Genomic DNA, 19403 nt, shown 5'->3' with positions numbered 1-19403 from the left:
CTGTGTAAAAGCGCCTAGAGGTTTAAAACGACTTACACGACATAGGGAAAAAGCTAGGATAATCGCAAAAAGTTTAGGGGTGAACCTGCCAGAAGGGCCAAGTCCAACACAATCCAAAAGATACCCATATACTAATCCCAGTGCAAACCTCCCCCCCCCCAACTTCTCATCCCCAAAAAAAGGCAAAAAAGGTCCAAGGACCCTTGTGATGCCTCCTGCATGTTGTTGTGCCCCTAGCCGCTTCCTACCGAGAGACCAACAGTATAGAGATAAAGGAGAAAAAAAAACGGCAAAGGAACCAAATGATTATTTGTTGACATTTACAGTTAAGCATTTACTGATGAGGTTTCTGAACTCCTTGCGGTTCGAATCTTTAAGAGGGCCAACTTCAATGTTAATGTTTGTTGATAGAAAGAGTACGTTTGAATGGATAATAGTAATGGCTACAAATTTTTGGTTTTGGTAGAAGGAAAACTCTTGTTTGCATGTAGCGGAAATGTTTGATTTGTTACGCAAAAGTTAATTTAGGTGGACACGTGGGTGCATAAAACTTAAGAATCCTAGATGTTTACCTCATTTAACGATTTTATATAGCACTATGTCACTGAAGTGGTATAGCAAACAATGCATGAGCTGCATGGAGAACATGAGTAAAAAGAGCTACAGAGAGGCATCTGGGGAAGGGAAGATGAAGGGTAGGAATGAGACGAGGGTAAGGTGGAGAAAGCAAACACTTGAAATATATAGGGTACAAAGTATCAAGTGAAGTTCCAATATTCGGTGTCCATTTACTTGTCAAACTCCTAGCATAGTCTAGATCATTCATAAATCAATTGAGGAGTCGTAAGGATAAGAACTGCCTTGGTTAGTCCTGAGTAAGTGAGTTTTGAGGCACTTTCTGAACAGCAAGATGTTAGGCTCTACCCTTAGCTGATGTGGCAGAGAATTCTGTAACGTGATGCAGTGCCAGAGAATGATTAAGAGCTTGAGTGGATCGGAATTAAGGTGATTTTTAGGGTGAAAGAGATCGTAATCGTACATTGTTTTAAACCCCCTGATAAGGATAGGAGATCTGCTAAGTAGTTGGGTCTGTCATAACGTACAGCTTTGTAGGTGAGGCAGCAAATTTTGAACTTGATCCGTGCCTCTAGTTGGTAGCCCATGTGGCTCTCTTGAGGTAGGCGAAATGTGGTCTAATCTTCTTTATTGTGCTATGTGGCATGGAGTGGGGAATAGCTTTGAGTGAGGACAGCATGTAAACTGGTAAATAAACTGATGTAATTGCCCGAGCCAATTTTGGATATGAACGCAAGGGCTACAACTCTTAATTGTATACTAGAAAGAAATTGTTTTATTTTCTTTAGTTGGTGGAGAAGAGCGTTGGCAGAGTGCACTCATTTGTTTACACAAGGCTGCATAGGGAGCAAAGAGTCAATTGTGAATCCTTGGCACTTGACTGTTGCATTGGGTGCTGGCACATAATCATCCTCTGCTAGTTCTTGAGCCAGTGATAGGTCCATTTTATTGGATCTGCTGTAGACAAGCAGCAGTCCCATAGGTCCCACATATAGATTGAATAGACATGGGGAGAGCGTGGAAACCCTAAGGGACCTACAAACTACCAGTTTTGCTCGAAATGAGCAGTTTTACTTACTGCCATAGTCTTTTCTGAACCCACTTAGCACTGAATCTCTTAAGGCCTTTTTTTGTTCAAGTCTTAAAAGCCGCTTCTAGTGTCTTAAATCTTCCTTCATGGTTAGTTTTACTTTAAATACAATTCTGAGAACAAATAACTTTTTTTAAATTTAAAGTACAGGCCTTTGAGACGGATGTAGCGCTCTTGTGTTTTTTGGTCAGTGAGTTTCATCCAGTGGCCACAGCTATATAGTATGAGGCAGTGGGTTAGCCTGCTTTTACCCAGTGGCTTCCTTCACTGTGAGTGACTGCACAAAACCTGTGCAAGTTCACATGTGTCTAAAATTAATTCCTTTTACTTCAGTTGTAAAGCTGGTTCAAAGAGTCTTGTTTATATAAACGTTAAATAGTGGCTACTTATTTTGCCTGCAGCCCTTTTTAAAGTTTTTTAATAAAGTGTTATAGTGACTTTGTGAAAGTGCAGCTGCCTACAGTTAGAGTGCTTGGCTAGGTGTTGATTTATTTTGGTCTCCTTCATAAGCCGTAATTCTGAAATCCATAACTCAGTGGAGAAGTTGTTTTTGTTCCATTTCATTGTTTTGTCATATGCTTGCAGTGGAAAAAAAACACACACAAGATTGCCAAGGCCAGGCCTTTTTGACTTTGCCAATGCTTTTTAGCGATATGGTTTTCTTGTGCAGGTTGTTTAAAATTTAATTGAACAACTGTGTCCAGTACTTACATTGTAGTTGGGATACCCAGCATTAAGTAGAAGTAATCTACCTGAGTCAGCTCCGAGTTGTTGAGTGTACGCATGACATAAAGGTGTAACAAACTATCTTTAACTAAACATCTAAAATTACAGTATTGTTGCATGAGTGTGTATATGCTGCCTTTGTAGGTGGACTATTCACAGCAGACCTGTTTATAGTAATGCTGCCTTTCTATTGTGATCTCGGTAGTTGGATTAGAGAAAGTGACTTGCTGTTGTGAAGCATTCTAGATGAAAGGGAGTTTTTACATTGCCTTATTTGCTAATATAGCTTGCATCGGTGGGACCAGTGGTGGAATAATCTCTTGCATAATTATTTTAACATTAACACCACTATCACGGTCTTTCTTTTTATTCTCAGATAAGCGGGCAGCTTTCACCTAGACTCTTTCGGAAGCTCCCGCCCAGAGTCTGTGTCTCTCTCAAGAACATTGTGGATGAAGATTTCCTGAGATCCGGGTGAGTGTAGTTGATCTTCAACTGACCGCTGCTGGAAGAAATAAGGTTGTGGTTACTGGATGTGATTTCCTTTTTCGTTTTCTTCTTTGAGGGAGGAGTGGCGTGTGTTGAGGCGTTCTTCTCTCAACAATTGTCTGACTGGAGCTTGTGGAGATGCACCCTCTGTCCCCATTTGAGGGGTCCTGTGTTATACTTGCCCTGTTATAGCTTGGAATGGGAAAGATAGACGTGGGTGATAGGACTGTTCTTACTAATCAAGTAGAGCAAGAGTAGACTTTTGAGGGAGCTGCATGTGCAAAACATCTTAGTTAAGGCAATGAGAATGCTAGTATGCCTTGGGAAAGGCAAGAAGGCAGCTGTCATCTCTTTAGGGAGCATGCGTACTGGGCTTTATTCACGTACACTGCTTCTCCTGCCTGGAGTACTGTTGGAATGTGTTTGAATCGTTCCGAAATTCAAAGCTGCCAGAACCAGTGTGGGATTCTAGGCTTAAATGTGCATATTTTGGGGTCAATTGGAGAAATGCTGGAGGAGTTATTTTCTAATGGGGTTGTGTGAGATACCTTTTACCTGTTGACTGCGTTGGTGGACTTCTTTGGTACAGACAATGCTGGACTAACAGATGCATATGTATTTTTTCTTAGTAAAGTAATATGAAAAACAGGGAGCAGTTGTAGGACGGCTGGTAATTTCTGATTCTGTGAAGAGATCCACACAGTTCTTTGATTGTATAGTGCAAGAGCAGATGTTTATCTCTCTTCTCAAGAGCCTAGAGTTGACAAATATTGGCAATACATCATTGCTGATCAGGATCTTAGTTTCTTGTAGCTCAAATTACCTTAGAAATGTAACCATGGGAAGAAGATGCAGGAAGTCATGCAGGTACTGGCAAGGTAGGAATGTAGGAACTGCATGCCCAGTAAAGTCCCTGTATCCGATCAGAAAGACACTCGTATTATTTGCAGTTGATAGATCTTCCTGCTCTTCAGTACTGTACAGATTTTTATTCAGAATGTTATTTTTTTCTAGGCACATCTTCCTGGGATTCTCAAAGTGCGGCCGTTATGTCCTCTCCTACACCAGCAAAGTTCTGGATGATGACTTTTCCTTTTCCTTTTATATCTACCATTTATACTGGTGGGAATTCAACATTCTCAGCAAACTTAGGCTGGTAAGAGCCCTTCCAAATCTATAAATTGCCTTCCAGAAAAGGGGGCATGTGTCTGCAACAAAGTGGGGTATGTCTTTGAATCCAAAGGGAGAGTTTTGGCTCTCAAGAGCTTGCCCTCTCCCGCACCGTGTTTTGTGCTTTCATCCAGTGCCTCAGACAATGTCTCCTTTATGCAATGATTTGGTGTAAAGGTTCCATAATGGGGGCACTGGTGTTTCATTTGCTGTCTTGTGGTGTCCCTTTTTACCAACTTCTTCCTCAGGAATGATCTTTTTTCCATTCACAGGTTCGCCAGGTGCGTCTCTTTCAAGATGAAGAGATCTATAGCGATTTGTACTTGACGGTGTGCGAGTGGCCGAACGACTCCTCCAAAATCATAGTGTTTGGTTTCAAGTAAGACATTTTGTTTAATACCTTGTATTCCAGTTGAGACTTTTAACTCTTTTGGTGTTACTTTGAAATGGTTAATCACATACTTCATGATGTTCTGGGGTCCCCGGGGCTGTTGTGGGGTAACAGCAATTTTATCACCGTTTTATTTAGTTTCTCAAGTCTTATGATCATAGCTCCTTTGTTTCTCAGATTTATTTAATTATGTAAATGTTTGATGGCCATGAACTTGACCTAGTCTAGAATAAGGTTTATAACAATTTTTCTAATGGCTTTTTCAGTGACTAGTAAAGTCTGTTTTCTGCAGCTTACTCTAGTTACGGTAATCCAGAAGAGGCACTTTACTAGTATGATATATCTTTAGACTTGGTAAACTGATGGGCCAGTTATTAAAGCTTTACTTCAGCGCTAGATTTCTGCGTTGCTGCATATCAGTTGAGCTTCACTACCATGGACATGTTGTAGTGTCTCTTGGGTTAAAGCCCTGTACAGTATATGCAAAGTTAGTTGCTTCCCCCGTTTACTGATTACATTTTGGGCATCTCTTTCATGGTCTGTTCTGTCCACGCTTTCCTTTCAACTGTCACTTCTCTTGTTTACAGTGACCAGCTCCCCTCTCCCAACTTCTGTATCATTTTCCTTACACTGGTCAGCGTCCCTGTGATCCCAAGCAGCTTTCTGTCTACCCCTTGAACGAGGCTGCGGAGTCACATGCTGAGTTCAGTGTAACCTCGGTAGCATATCCACCTGCTGTGCAAATTCTGCACACCAGTACTCTCTAAGGTTTCGCCCGTGTGCCTTCTGCCCACCAGCTCCATGTTGTCTTTTGTTTGATTTTCCCCACACCTTCCTGAGGTTTTCTGTCAAGTTTTCATGGTTCTCTTAGGCAGTTAGTATGGCTTTGTTGCGTCCCCCACTACATTTTATATTTTATTCAGACTTCTTTCTCATAAAAATCGGAGAACAGTTTGAGAGGAGGCCCCTATCTGATCGAGACATCTAGCCGCAGATTCCTTATCTTTGAACTTCCAGGTGTCAGACTGGATCCAGAAGATTTTTGCTAGCAGTACCCCTGCGCGCCTGTCGGTTGACTCCATGTGACGTCCGCGTTAATATAACCACCACTCCGGCGAGCGGACTTCAGTTCTTTTCTTTCTGTAGTAGGGGATCTCTGTGGATAGTCATAATGTATGAATAGTCCCGCCCATGTGCGGGGACCCCGGAGCAATCAAAATATCTCTTAAGCTGTCCTGCATTTGCAAACCTGCAAAGACACTTAAGAGACAGACAAAATAATACAGCCTAATAACAATATGGCTGCACTGGCCAGCACTTCATCTGAAGTGAACACAAAAGCCAAAATAAAGTTTAAATGTCATTTTTATTCACATCTGACATGTTCCTTTATTGTATCACACTCCCTTCACCAAAATCCCTTTAAACAATAGAGAGGAAGGGGTGGACAGACAAGCCCTATAGGCTGTCATTATGTGTCTGCTAAAAGGATACCGTGCCTTTAAGGAACTCTCCAGAGACCCCCGGTATCCCAGGATGCACAGCCAAAGCAAGTTACTTTCAGTTCTTTTTTCCGGCTCCTGCTAGGAGGACCCAGGAGCATTGAGCTCTACCCTTTTGGGTGGATATTTTGACTAAAATTGTTTTTTTGGAAATAAAAGTTTGTTCATTCGACGTCTAGAGCCTTTCTCTGCTGCATCCTGTAGTTTGGTGCAGTTTGACCCACTCTTAGCATGGCTTTATTTGATAAATGCCCTGAGTGTGGGAGGAAAATGGCCAAGACGGACCCACATGATGTCTGTATTCTCTGCTTATCATCTTCACATGTCCCTGCTACATGTGACCTCTGCAAGACCTTCTCCAAGAGGACCCTGAGGGACAGAGAGAAGATTCGCCTTCAGGGACAGGAGAAGAAGAGAACAGGTGGGACTTCTGGGCATGGAGGATCTCCTTCCCCATCCTCTGCCCATGCTTCAGCCACTGGAGGGACCTCCGGGCAGAAAAAGGAGCAGAAACGACGCCTACCGGCAGTAAGATCCCGTTCGACGTCGAGGACGTCGACGGCGAATGGTACAGCACCGGTGTGTTCGCCGTCGATCCAGGGCTCTGGATCTCGGCGTCCTCGACGTTCGACGTCGAGAGAGGGGCCGGCGAGACCTCGGACTAGGTCGCCGTTGAAGGCTTCACAGTCGACGTCGCCACACCATCGACGTCGTACTGAGCCCCGCAGACAGCGCCGCTCGCCGTCGAGGCGAGCCCGCTCGCCTCCTTCGCCGTCGACTCATGGAGCGACGTCGACTGCATCGACGCGCAGACGCCGGCGACGGACGTCGAGGCGAAGGAGATCGCCGTCGAGGCGAAGGAGATCGCCGTCGAGGCGACATCGCTCAACGTCGACGTCGAGAGGCTCGCCGTCGAGACGAAGGCGCTCGACGTCGAGAAAAGGCAGTGGACGCCGTTCGACGTCGAGGGGACGACGTTTGCGTTCAACGGCGAGGAGAAGCCGTACGAGGTCGACGCACGGTTCGACGTCGAGGACGAGATCACCTGGTAACACTTCTTCAGTGATTTCGATATCCAGTCGTGGATCTAGGAGAGGAGAACGCTCTCCCTCGTTCACTTCGGCCTCTTCACGGGGTAGACCCGCAAAGAAGAGAAGGGTGGACGGAAGTCCGGACAGGGCTAGTCCGGGTTATCCTGCAAGGAGTGATGGACGGAGAGAGTCTCCAATGGACCCCCTGCCACTGCCTCTACCGCGGCCGCAACCTCAGCCGCGGCCTCAGAAGCCTCCTCCTCCTCCTCCTCCTGACCCCCGGCTCCCAGTGGCGCCTCCTAAGCGACCTATGCCACCTCCGCTACCACCGCCTCCGGTGTCACAGCTCCCGCCTTCTCCTCGGCGACCAGTGGCTCCTAAGAGACTGAGATCACGCTCTAGATCGCGCCGGAGGTCACGGAGCAGACACAGATCGTCCACTCACACAAGGCATGGACGACTGAGGTATAGATCTCGATCCAGAGGCACGAGGTATTCGGACTCTTCTGGCACTGGACGGCTTTCCCCCACGTTATCGGAAACACCGCCTACTAGAATCTCGCCAGTGGATGATATTGCCACTTTCCAAGATGTTCTGATGAGAGGGGCGGCAAAATTGGGAATCTCAGTGACAGTACCGGTTCCCCCTACCTCTGTGATATTCGAGACATTACACAAGGCGCATCTATCACGCCCCCTCCTCCCTTTGGTTCCAGGTCTGGAGGAACCAGCCATGGAGGTCTTCTTGACACCGGCCGTGGTGAAGTCTGCTCCCTCAAGGTTGCAAAAGAAATACAGGGTCCCTGATTCGGACCCGGCGTTCCTCAGGGTGGACCCTCCCATGGACTCTGTCATTGTGGTTGCGGCGAGGAAGCAACATGCCAAGTCGCCCTCTTCAACAGCTCCTCCGGATAAGGAGAGTCGCAAGATGGACTCCTTGGGGAGGAGGATGTGCTCTACGTCGGCCTCGACTATGAAGGCTGCTAGCGCCTCCGCTCTGCTGGGTCGCTATGACCGATCATTATGGGACTCCCTGCAACAGTTTGCTGACTCCCTGCCTAGGGATAAACGGGAAGACTTCCAGGAGGTGTTGAATGAGGGCATGATGGTCTCCAACCAGATCATCTGTGCAGCGGGGGATGTGTCATTGCTGGCGGCCCATGGGTACTGTCATGGAGTACACATGAGGAGACATTCCTGGCTGAGACTTACCTCTCTCAAGCCTGAAGCGCAGCAAAAGATTGCTAACTTACCTTTCTCCGGCACGACGTTGTTCGGGTCTCATGCGGATGACGAAATGGCCCGCATGAAGGCCGAAGCAGAAACCCTGAAGGCCGTGGGGTTGGAAAAACCCAAGGAACAGAAGAGATCATTCCGTTCCTATGGCAGGCGTTATTCTAAACAACGCGGCCAAGGGCGTCAGTCTGGTCAACAACAACAACACCAGCAACAACAACAGTTCCCGAGGCAGTCCTTTCAAAAGCGCCAGAGTGGCAGAGGACAGCATCAATCCTCGTCGGGGAACAAAGGCCCGGCAGGGTCGGAGCCCTGAAAGGTCACTTCCCCCTCATCCGTTACCCGCTCCGGTGGGGGGGAAGTATTCAATACTACCTGGCAGAGTGGAGAACAATTACTCAGGACAAGTGGGTGCTGAATATTGTTTGCAATGGGTACAGTCTTTGTTTCACCAGCCCTCCTCCACAGGTCCCACCAGTGCGCTCTCCCTACATGGTGCGAGAGCTCCAGTGGGAGGCGGACATTCTGTTAAAGAAGGCGGCGATAGAGACTGTGCCTTTGAGGCAAAAAGGAAAAGGTCTTTACTCAAGGTTCTTTCTCGTCAGAAAAAAGGACAAGAACGAGTTAAGGCCTATTCTAGATCTGCGTCAAGCAAACCAGTGGATCCGCAGAGAAAAGTTCCGTATGTTGTCCCTGCATCAGATTTACCCTCCGTTGCATCGAGGAGACTGGCTGTGCGCCATAGATCTGCAGGACGCTTACTTTCATGTGCCGATCGCACAAAAGCATCGCAAGTTCCTCAGGTTTTTAGTAGGCAACAACCATTACCAGTATACAGTACTCCCGTTTGGTCTGAAGTCTGCACCAAGGACGTTCTCCAAGTGCATGGCAGTGGTGGCAGCGCACTTGCGGAAGAACAAAGTGTTTGTGTATCCCTACCTGGACGATTGGCTGATCAAAGCTTCCACGTACCAGGAAGCCCAGTGTCATTTCAACGGGACAGCTGCCTTGCTTCATCGCCTGGGACTGCACATCAACATGACGAAGTCAGTGCTGATCCCTGTGCAGTGTCTCCAGTACTTGGGGGCCTCAGTCAATACTTTGAACGCAAGCGTGTGTCCTTCGGAGGAGAGACGCTTATCTATCTGTTGGAAGGCCCTGCACCTCCTTTCAGCCCACTCTCCTGCAGTGAGGACGGTGGCCTCTTTACTGGGGTCGATGGCTTCATGCATCTTTCTCACCCCCAATGCACGTCTGCATATGAGGCCTCTGCAGGAATGTCTGGAGGATCAATGGGACCAGAGGCGGGGGCGTTGGGAGGACAAGATTCATCTGCCCCAACATGCTCTACAGTCTCTGAAATGGTGGTGCTCTTTAGAGAATGTCTGCAAGGGGACTCCCGTTCACAAGGATATTCCGGTCCAGACCATAGTGACCGATGCGTCTCTCCGGGGCTGGGGAGCGCATTCGGGCCCTCTTCAGATTCAGGGGATATGGTCACAGACGGAGATGACTTACCACATCAACTTTTTGGAACTCCGAGCAGTACACTTGGCCCTGAAGGCGTTCCATTCCTCCTTCAAGACGAACTCCCTGCTAGTTCAGACGGACAATACTACTACCATGTATTACCTCAACAAGCAGGGGGGCTCCCGTTCACGCACGCTGTCTCGGGAGGCACAGACGATCTGGAATTGGCTGGTGGCCAGGAACCTAACGATCACGGCAACCCATCTGCCGGGAGTGCAGAATGCCCAAGCCGATGCGCTCAGCAGGCTCGTTCAAGAAAATCACGAGTGGGTGCTAAACGACGACGTGCTAAGAGACGTCTTCGCAGAGTGGGGCACTCCGGATATCGATCTGTTCGCTACGGCAGAAAACGGCAAATGCCGCGACTTCGCGTCCAGGTACTACCAACCAGGGACACTGGGGAATGCACTATGGATCAGCTGGTCCAACAGCTTTCTCTACGCCTTTCCACCCATTCCCCTGATTCCGGCGGTGCTGATCAAGCTGTCGCAATCCAGAGCCAGGATGATCCTGATTGCTCCGGAGTGGCCGAGGCAATGGTGGTTCACCGACCTTCTTCACCGGTCTGTTCTACCACACCGGCGCCTGCCGTGTCGGCCGGACCTTCTCACGAAATTCGGAGGACAGATGGTTCACCCCAATCTCTCGTCCTTGAGTTTGGCAGCATGGCTCCTGAGCTAGTACAGTATGGACACTTGAACCTACCTCAGGACTGTATGGAGATCTTGAAGGAGGCGAAGAGACAGTTTACGAGGACTTCTTACGCCTATAAGTGGAAGAGATTCTGCTTATGGTGCACGGCAAAGGACATTGACCCTACATCCTGTAAAGATGTTATTCTGCCTTATCTACTGCAGTTAGCTCAATCTGGGCTTAACTTTCAGTCTGTTAACCTCTTCAATGCCCATGACGAGATAGTCTCGTCATGGAGCACGGTTGCGCTGTGCCCATGACGAGACTCTCGTCATGGACCCCGCCCGCTAATGAAAGGCCCGGCACAGGAGGGGGAAAGGGCGGGGCACTGAAGGGGTTAAAGTTCATCTCGCAGCTTTGACTGCGTATAGAAAGGGCCCTTCCCAAACCTCATTTTTTCAAATCCCTGTGATTAAAGATTTTTTGGAGGGTTTGCGTAAGGTGTTTCCCCCTGTTAGACGACCTTCTCCACCATGGGAATTAAACGTGGTGTTGTCCAGATTAATGAGGGAGCCTTTTGAGCCTATTCATAAGGCTTCTCTGCAGCATTTGTCTTGGAAGGCTGCCTTCCTTGTGGCCATTACATCGGCCAGGAGAGTAAGTGAGATTCAGGCTCTGTGTTGTCAAGAGCCGTATACGGTATTCCATGCTTCTAAAATGGTAATGCGTACTCATCCTAAGTTTTTACCTAAAGTGATATCTGATTTCCATGTAAATCAAATGATAACTTTGCCTACATTTTTTCAGCATCCCTCCTCTCCGGCGGAGAGGTATCTGCATTCACTAGATGTGCGTAGAGTGTTGAAATTCTATCTAGATAAGACAAAAGACATCCGCAGGTCGGATCGACTGTTTGTCAATTATGGTTCGGTAAGAACTGGTCTAGCTACCTCGAAACAGTCCATCTCCAGATGGATTGTGTCCTGTATTCAGCTCTGTTATCAGAAAGCTAATAAGATGTTAGGGGGTAAGCCTACAGCGCATTCGACTAGGGGCAAAGCAGCGACTACAGCTTTGCTTAGTAATGTTCCAATCGCTGACATTTGTAAGGCTGCCACCTGGAAGTCGGTCCATACGTTTACAAAGCATTTCTGCCTGGACTCTGATGCTAGGGCAGATACGCAGGTTGGACAGGCTTCGCTGAGGAATTTGTTTGCACAGTAATTTGTTGGTGTTCGGTTTTTACTCCACCGCTGTTTATTGGTTGGGATGGGCTTGCCATTCTATTCATAGATTATGACTATACACAGAGATCCCCTACTACAGAAGGAGTAGTTTCTTACCTGTAACTCCAGTTCTGTAGTAGGGGTATCTCTGTTATAGTCATAAGCGACCCTCCCTCCTCCCCGGTGGAGTAAACTGACAGTATCAGGCCTGTTGTTATACACCTTCAAAAAGAACTGAAAGTAACTTGCTTTGGCTGTGCATCCTGGGATACCGGGGGTCTCTGGAGAGTTCCTTAAAGGCACGGTATCCTTTTAGCAGACACATAATGACAGCCTATAGGGCTTGTCTGTCCACCCCTTCCTCTCTATTGTTTAAAGGGATTTTGGTGAAGGGAGTGTGATACAATAAAGGAACATGTCAGATGTGAATAAAAATGACATTTAAACTTTATTTTGGCTTTTGTGTTCACTTCAGATGAAGTGCTGGCCAGTGCAGCCATATTGTTATTAGGCTGTATTATTTTGTCTGTCTCTTAAGTGTCTTTGCAGGTTTGCAAATGCAGGACAGCTTAAGAGATATTTTGATTGCTCCGGGGTCCCCGCACATGGGCGGGACTATTCATAGATTATGACTATAACAGAGATACCCCTACTACAGAACTGGAGTTACAGGTAAGAAACTACTCCTTCCACGCCATCCAGCGCTGATCATTGAAGAGAGCTACCCCCTGTCACTTTTTGACAGTTCTTTTGACCTTTTGTCGACTCCTTTTGGTGTGTTAGGCATGTACAGTAGGAAGACTTCAGGGTTCAAGCCTTGTGGCGCCTGTCACCATGCCATGTCAGTAACGGACCCCCACCTCGTGTGTCTTGTGCCTGGAGTACAAACATGACACTAAGTCGTGCTCCGATTACCGGGTCATGGCGCCAAAGGCTTTGAGTGAGCAGTCCCTAAAACTACCCGCGGCCCAGCACACATCGTGGAGGTAGCATCGTCAGTCTCGGTCAAGAGGAAGGTCCAAGCATCGTTCTGGGGGCTTGAAGTCCTCTTCGTCGAAGTAGTCTGGTAAGAGGCACCACAAGAAGTCAAAGCATTCTTCGATTTCGCCCTGCCTGCCACACGGCGAGACGGAGGAACCTCTGTGTTCTAGACCCCTATCCGTGAAATGGGCAACTGGGTCGACTCTGCGTCTTCCTCACTTACTGGGGGCAGGTGCGACCCCCGCCCAACTTGAGGAATTTTACGATGTCATGTGGGCCATGTTTGGGCAGCCTGATCCTGCCGGCGTGCCTTCGGGCAAACAAGCCCAGGTGAAGGAGATCCCGTGGACCCCACACCTCCACAGCCACCTTCACATTTTGAGCAGGAAAAATAGTCGACTCTCTAAAATCAGCTGGATGAATTAAATGATCCTAAATATCCACCTTCCCTCTTCTCCATTGTTGTTCACTCCGTTGTTTTTCAAGGGCTCTTGTGCGCTGCTCCTCCTGCTAAACCCCCTGCCTCGTCCATGCTAAGTGTTGCTTTTATGCTCGTGAGCTTTACCCCTGTGTTGCTCTCCCTTGTATGTCATGTTTCCCTTTTCTGCCCACTCTGTAGCCCCTATGCTAACTGTCTTTAAAAAAAAATTAATATATGTTTTATTAAATGGCTCCTGCATCAGTTTGTAGGCATGCATGTGCAATGTCACTTGCATGTACATCATAGGGACATGTTGGTTCTTTTTTTGTAGATTTTCATTTTATTGTTTTTTACCTTGCTCTGTCTGGGCAGTCATGCTGTCTGGACGTGCTGCATCACTTGTCGAGTACCAGCAACTAGCCCTTTGAACAAATCCATGAAAGGTGCGCTCTCAATATCACAGTTCATTCAGAATTTGCGTTCATTACCTGTTGCTGTTTTTTATGCAATTGTTTTCCTTGACTGAACATTGTTTTAATGTGATGTGCTTACTGTCTTTTGATGGATGCATGGAATGTAATTGAAAATACGACTAATAGCTCTGCCATAAGCTATTTGCTGTGCTCTACAACTGACACACTACATAGCTTTCTTGGCTGAGGGGCGTACACCTACAAATAAGCTATTTCCTGCCTTATACAATGTTGTGTCCCTGGACAATGAAGTAATGCATAATTTGCACTCTGCCTTTCAGGAAATGTATGAAATGAGACTGGGCAAATATCTTCCTTCTTTACTGCTGTGGATGGCTCATCCACCCTACTACTTAGTCCTCCATCCCGAGTTGCTCTTTTGTTGCCAAGAATCATGATTGAATGTATTTATACAGTGTCTGCACTTGTTAATTTTAAGGCATTTGTTTCATGAGAATCACATGGAGTGAGTGTGTGTCGCATTTAAAAAATGCTGCCTTTGCCAGCATTTTATGGAAAGTTTCACTTTGGAACTACAACTTATTACTTCTATGGAAGCAACTATCTGATGGTAATGTCAGATCCTCTTTGCTTCTTGTTTCCATTTACACAAGGTGTCACTGTTTAAAATGGGAATGGTTCATGAAGTCAAAAGGGAGTTGGCTTTTTAGCCAGGCTTTGATATTGACACCAGTAGGCCTTTGTCTTCTTCTGTAGGGCACTTTCTACCGCTGAGCAAGGGAGATGGTTGGTGGCCCATATTCACATTGCTTGGAGCACTGCTTTTGAACATAAACCCGATCTGCTAGCTGTGTGTGTTATAACTCTACTGTCTTCCTACAGTACCTCTGCCAATGGCATGTTGATGAACATGATGAGTGATGAAAACCATCGAGATATCTACATCAGCATGGTTGCTATGCCACCTCCCAGACACTGTGGGTTGTGTCGTGAGGCTGCTCTAGCACATCCGAGTGAGTATTGACTGTTTGTATCCAGAGGTGTTCCATGTTCCCACACAGGCTTTCAGTTCTGTGTCATGCTACTTATGCTGTCTTGTCAGTATGCACTATTAATGTGTAAATATGGCCTTGTTCTAGCCACTGCCAGCATTCCAGGCAATACAAGCAGTAACATTACTATAAACCCCCCCCCCCTCATTTCAGTAAGTATACACTAATGTGGTGACTACATAAGTGTTCCTCATGTTTTGTCAGTTAGTGGACTGTTGTTAGGTGGCCTGCCACCTTCTGCCGTGTCCCCCTCAACCCACATGGCTGGTTATGTTGGGAGACTGCCCAGTGAGTATACACTATTTAGATCAGAAGGTGGGCTGTCATGAGGCTGACCATGATGTGTTTTGAAGCACTGCCAGTTAGCTGATCCTATTTAGGTGGCCATGTCACCAGATTCTGTGGACTGTGTTGGGAGCTACCTAGGCCTGCCGCAGTGGCTATAAGCCACCCCACGTGACTCTTCTGTGCTGGGCAGGTGCCTCTGCCCCTCAATGGCTATATATCCGGAAGCTGGCTGTTAATATTGTATATCAAAATGAGACCTATAGTGCAAAGAGTCCAGAGGTTCCCTTATAAGTGGACAGGGGCTTCCTCTAGCAATCCCAAGGTGCTCTTCTATAGGGTAGTGTGGTCGAGCAGCCTTAGGCTTATCTTAGAGGAGTGCAAGACATTCGCATATACACACAATAGTCAATAAGTAATACATACGACTCAATAAGGATATCCACACTAATTTATAAAAATAACAGGTATCTTTATATATGTTTAGGCACCAGAAGCAATTCGTTCAGGTAAGTGCGTTTTTAAATAGAAATTCTTTTCAGTTCAAAAAGTTGACACTTAGGGGTCTCAGCAGCTACAGGACAAGTTTACTTTTGGCGCTTTTGTCGAAGTCAGCAGGTAGGCCGGCAGGGTTGGCGCCAGGTCAGTTGCTGGGTCTTCAGTTCTTGCAGAATGTAACTCTTCACATCCTTCTGCTCTCAGGTCGGCAAGGTCTGTTGCTTTGGTGCCAGGGTCTCCCCTAAATCCTGAATTTAGGGGCGTTAGTGGAGTGTAAGGTAGTAGCCAATTGGCTACTGACCCTTACGGTCACTATGGCCAATATAAAATATTTTTAAAGCGCAAACTACCATTACGGGTCTCAAGGCGCTGGGGGCCGTCGTGGAAATTAAGTGTCGCATGGTGCTGGGCTGAGCTGCCGCCGGAGCTGAGGATCGAACCGTGAACCCTGTGCTCCGAAGGCAGCTGCCCTGGCCGCTGCACTACACCTCTCCACTTTAAAGTGCAACTAACACATTCAGGTTTTTAGGCGCTCAAACAGTGTCAAACGGAGCAACCAGCTTCAATATAAGTGACTTTTAAGTGATTTCTGGAGAGCCAGATAGTCTCTTACTTTTCTGATGTTAAGGGCAAGGCATTTCACAGGGTAGCAGCCAAATCTCTCGGACATCCCAAGTGGTACAGGGATAAAGATGCTGAAAATGAGCTTACAACAAGAATCATCTTGTATGGTGAAGATTTTCTTCAGAAATATTCAGCCTACACCAGAGATTGCTTTGTGCTCAGTACGAAGAACCTTAAAGAAAATGTCTTTGGACGCGCAGCCACTGCAATGAACAGCACCCTTCAGATACGTGGGTCTGGGTCTGAAATTGGTTAGCTGAACTGACCGCAAACTTTGGATCAGCTGTAGTTGTAGTTTGTTCTACGTCTTGACAGATAATCCTACACACAGTCATGTCGCAGATGGTGTCGGGCACAGTAGCAAGAGATGGTGGGGGGGGGGTCAACAGTAGCAACACTAAAATATAGAATAGAACTTACCTGAATGCCCGCCGCATCTCCGCTCCTCTGGCTTCACTGCAGCACAGGCTCTCAGACTTCCCTGCAGCCGATCTTAACGCTGATCTCATGCGGCATGTGAACAGCATCAGGATTGGCCTGCGCGCCCTCGATTTGCACTCCCAGAGAGACTGGGAGTCTGTGCCTGCTTTCTCCAACCTGACAACTCAGCTCGGGTTGGAGACAGCTCAGTGCGCATGTCGGTTTGGTCATCCTAAGACGGCTGGCAAACCCACGTGCACACTGATAACAGTGCACCTACCAGTCTTACTCCATGACGATCATGGATTAGGCCCCGCCCCCAAGACTCAGCCAGAAAGAAAAATAAAACTATAATAGACCTGCTTTATTATAGTTTTATTTTTCAAGTTTTGCAGTTGCTGCTGCTGGCAGGGGGGCAACGCGCCTCCACCATAGCGAAGGAGCCGCTGCTTGTACAAGGACTTGCCGAAGTGAAGACATGCATTAACACATGCCCTAACCACTGTTCTATTTATTTGTTTAGGAATGTATGTCATGATCCTGTGGTCCAGAGCTGAAAAGCCATGATGATGTAGTTATTTCATTTGCTTGGTTTTCCAGAGTGAGTTACTGATCTAAGAGTAGACCCAAATGTTTTACTTAAGTTACGGACTGAAGCTGGTTGTTTTTGGAGTTTGTCAAAGACTTGGGGTCTGTAGGGAACGCTTGTGGCCGATAATAAGCACCTTGTTTAATTTTTGGGTTTTAAAAGTGTAGCTCAATCCAGTGGAGTATTAAGCTTAAGCAGTGTTAAAGGTGACCAACAATAGTATAGTGTCTGTGTGCTGGTCAAGTCTTATTAATTCTAGTGATGTATCATTCTCGTAGGGTAATGCTGAAGCCTGTGGGAAGTTGCATAACCTGTCCCAGAATTCTTAAGTTTGCCATCGTAAAGATGGCTGCTTCTGAAAAGTTGTGTCCATCTCAGATTAGGGCACCTTAGAGGTGGTACTAGCCTGGGGTCAGCTTCCTCGCCTGTTAGGGTAGCCAGACTCTCATTTCAAAGGCGGTAGATTGTAATCAGCAGGTTATCCTCTGGCAGGGGGTGTAATCACCCCCTTCCTGAGCAGTCTTTGTTTCTGACATCCTGAGAGCAAAGGCTCCCACCTTAGGGGGCCAGACACTCATCTCTGGTGGCAGGCTGGCAAAAACCAGTCAGCCAACACACCAGGCACTGGTAGCTTTTCAGGGGCCACCTCTAAGGTGCTCTTTGGGTGCATTTATTAATAAATTCAACAGTGGAATCAGTGGCGGGTTATTAATACAAGGTGTTGGATACCTAACATCCCTACCTTCAGTGAAGCCTTCATGTAGCTGGGGAACTAGTTTTCACCAGTGTCCAGTACATGTCTTAAGATGGCTACCCTGGTCACTTGTACTGGCAGTAATGGAACTGACCAGCACAGCGGCATATCTGCTCATGTAGGTATTCCCTCACATGTAATTTTAAACACCTTGCCTTAGGGCTGTCAGGCCTGCTGTACGGGTGACTTACAAATATTACATGCAGTGTTAGGGGACATGGCCCACAGTGATGTCATGGCGTATTTTCACTTTTGTATGCACCAAAACATGCAGGCCTGGAATGGCAGTCGTGCATTGATTTGGTGAGGGCTCGCTTAGGGTGGCACAATTGGTGCTGCAGCCCATGGGGCTCCTCTTTAGTATCTCAGGCCATCGGTACCAGGTGTACTATTTACTAGGGATTTACAGAGAGTGCTAAAGGTATTGCCAATTGGGGTAATTAATTATACAGTTTTGGAAAAGAGATCTGGCACTGGGGACCTGGTTAGCAGGGGCCCAGTGCACTTCCAGTCAAAATCACATGAAATAACAGGCAAAAAGTGAGGGTGACCATTTCAAAACCCAATACTTTCCTATCTACCCTCTGTAGGCTGTCTCAGAAAGATTTGACCACATGATTGTTTGTATCATGAACCAGGCCCTCCCTGTCCCCACCCAAGGCATAATGCCCTTTTTCTCATTTCTATATTATACTATTAGTAAATAATGCTTGGTGCGCTGTTTTCAGGGGGTGGGGGAGGAGGGGGTTGTCCCTGACCAACCATTTTCTATTTATAGCTGTGGTTTAGTTTTTGTTGTCTGAGCAAAATAGTGTGATATAACAGTTTAGTGTTTAGTTGCATATTCCTGTTATTGAACCTTCCTAAGTTACTGCGGTCTCATTGCTTTCCTCCCCGTCACTCACTCGGATAGTTAACATCTGGGTGTAGGTTTACTCAACACAGCCATTCACAGTCTGATCTTGTGACCTACTGCCAAGCCATGCAATTTTGCAGGAATGAGGCATGGGTGTTGTGCTGTGGGCTTTCTTTAGGATACGTTGTAGTGTTGGTATCAGATTGTGTGTTTGTACTCTCTCTAAAACTTTTGGTGTTGAGAGTGAGATGCATATGCTTTCTCTGGTAATGGTTGGGACGTAAACTAGCCATACATTGTTCCCCTTTCACTGCTTCTTTAAATAGAAAAAGACCTTGTGTTTGTAAATGTTGGTCTACTGGCATAAGGATGCCAGAATGAAACCTCAGTTCACTTCAAACAGCAACCCCAGGTTACTGAAACCGGACTGAAGTAATGTTAGTTATCACAATTGTGGATACACATTGGGTTCCAGAATGACAATGTATGATGTAGGTAAACATAGATGTTGAGCCAGGCCCTAAAGTGATGACATTTGAAGGTCCTGATAAGCTTTGGTCTCACTGGATGTGTTTTGTGTTGCAGGTGATACAAACGCCCACTGCCTCCAGCATGGCTTTATGCTGCATACCAAGTACCAGGTGGTCTACCCCTTCCCCACCTTCCAGCCAGCCTTCCAACTCAAGAAGGACCAGGTGGTGCTGCTAAACACCAGCTATTCCCTGGTAGCCTGTGCAGTGTCGGTGCACTCCGCAGGTTAGATCTATGACCAGTGTATCTGACTTTATTTTTTTTTTTAAACGCATCTTTTTACATTTAAACCCAACCCACCCTGCCATGTGGCACATTGGCTTTCTCCACTGCAAAGCTGTTTCTGCTCTTCCCCTTC

The 19403-nt window shown here is 46.9% G+C and overlaps 1 protein-coding gene across 2 annotated transcripts in view; it reads left to right on the top strand.

Moving 5' to 3' along the window:
- The window catches only part of DCAF15 (DDB1 and CUL4 associated factor 15), a 255057-nt gene that overhangs the window by 65229 nt on the left and 170425 nt on the right, over window positions 1-19403 (top strand). For both annotated transcript variants that reach the window (XM_085600481.1, XM_085600482.1), the window contains exons 2-6: window positions 2769-2866; window positions 3896-4037; window positions 4324-4430; window positions 14319-14449; window positions 19100-19270. In XM_085600481.1, coding sequence (XP_085456607.1) covers window positions 2769-2866; window positions 3896-4037; window positions 4324-4430; window positions 14319-14449; window positions 19100-19270 — 649 coding nt within the window. The remainder of the gene's footprint in view (window positions 1-2768; window positions 2867-3895; window positions 4038-4323; window positions 4431-14318; window positions 14450-19099; window positions 19271-19403) is intronic.

The sequence above is a fragment of the Triturus cristatus genome, chromosome 4_2 (assembly GCF_964204655.1).
Source record: "Triturus cristatus chromosome 4_2, aTriCri1.1, whole genome shotgun sequence".
Classification (NCBI taxonomy): Eukaryota; Metazoa; Chordata; class Amphibia; order Caudata; family Salamandridae; genus Triturus; species Triturus cristatus.
The sequence above is the reverse complement of the archived record's forward strand: the minus strand, read 5'-3'. Positions and strand labels throughout refer to the sequence as shown.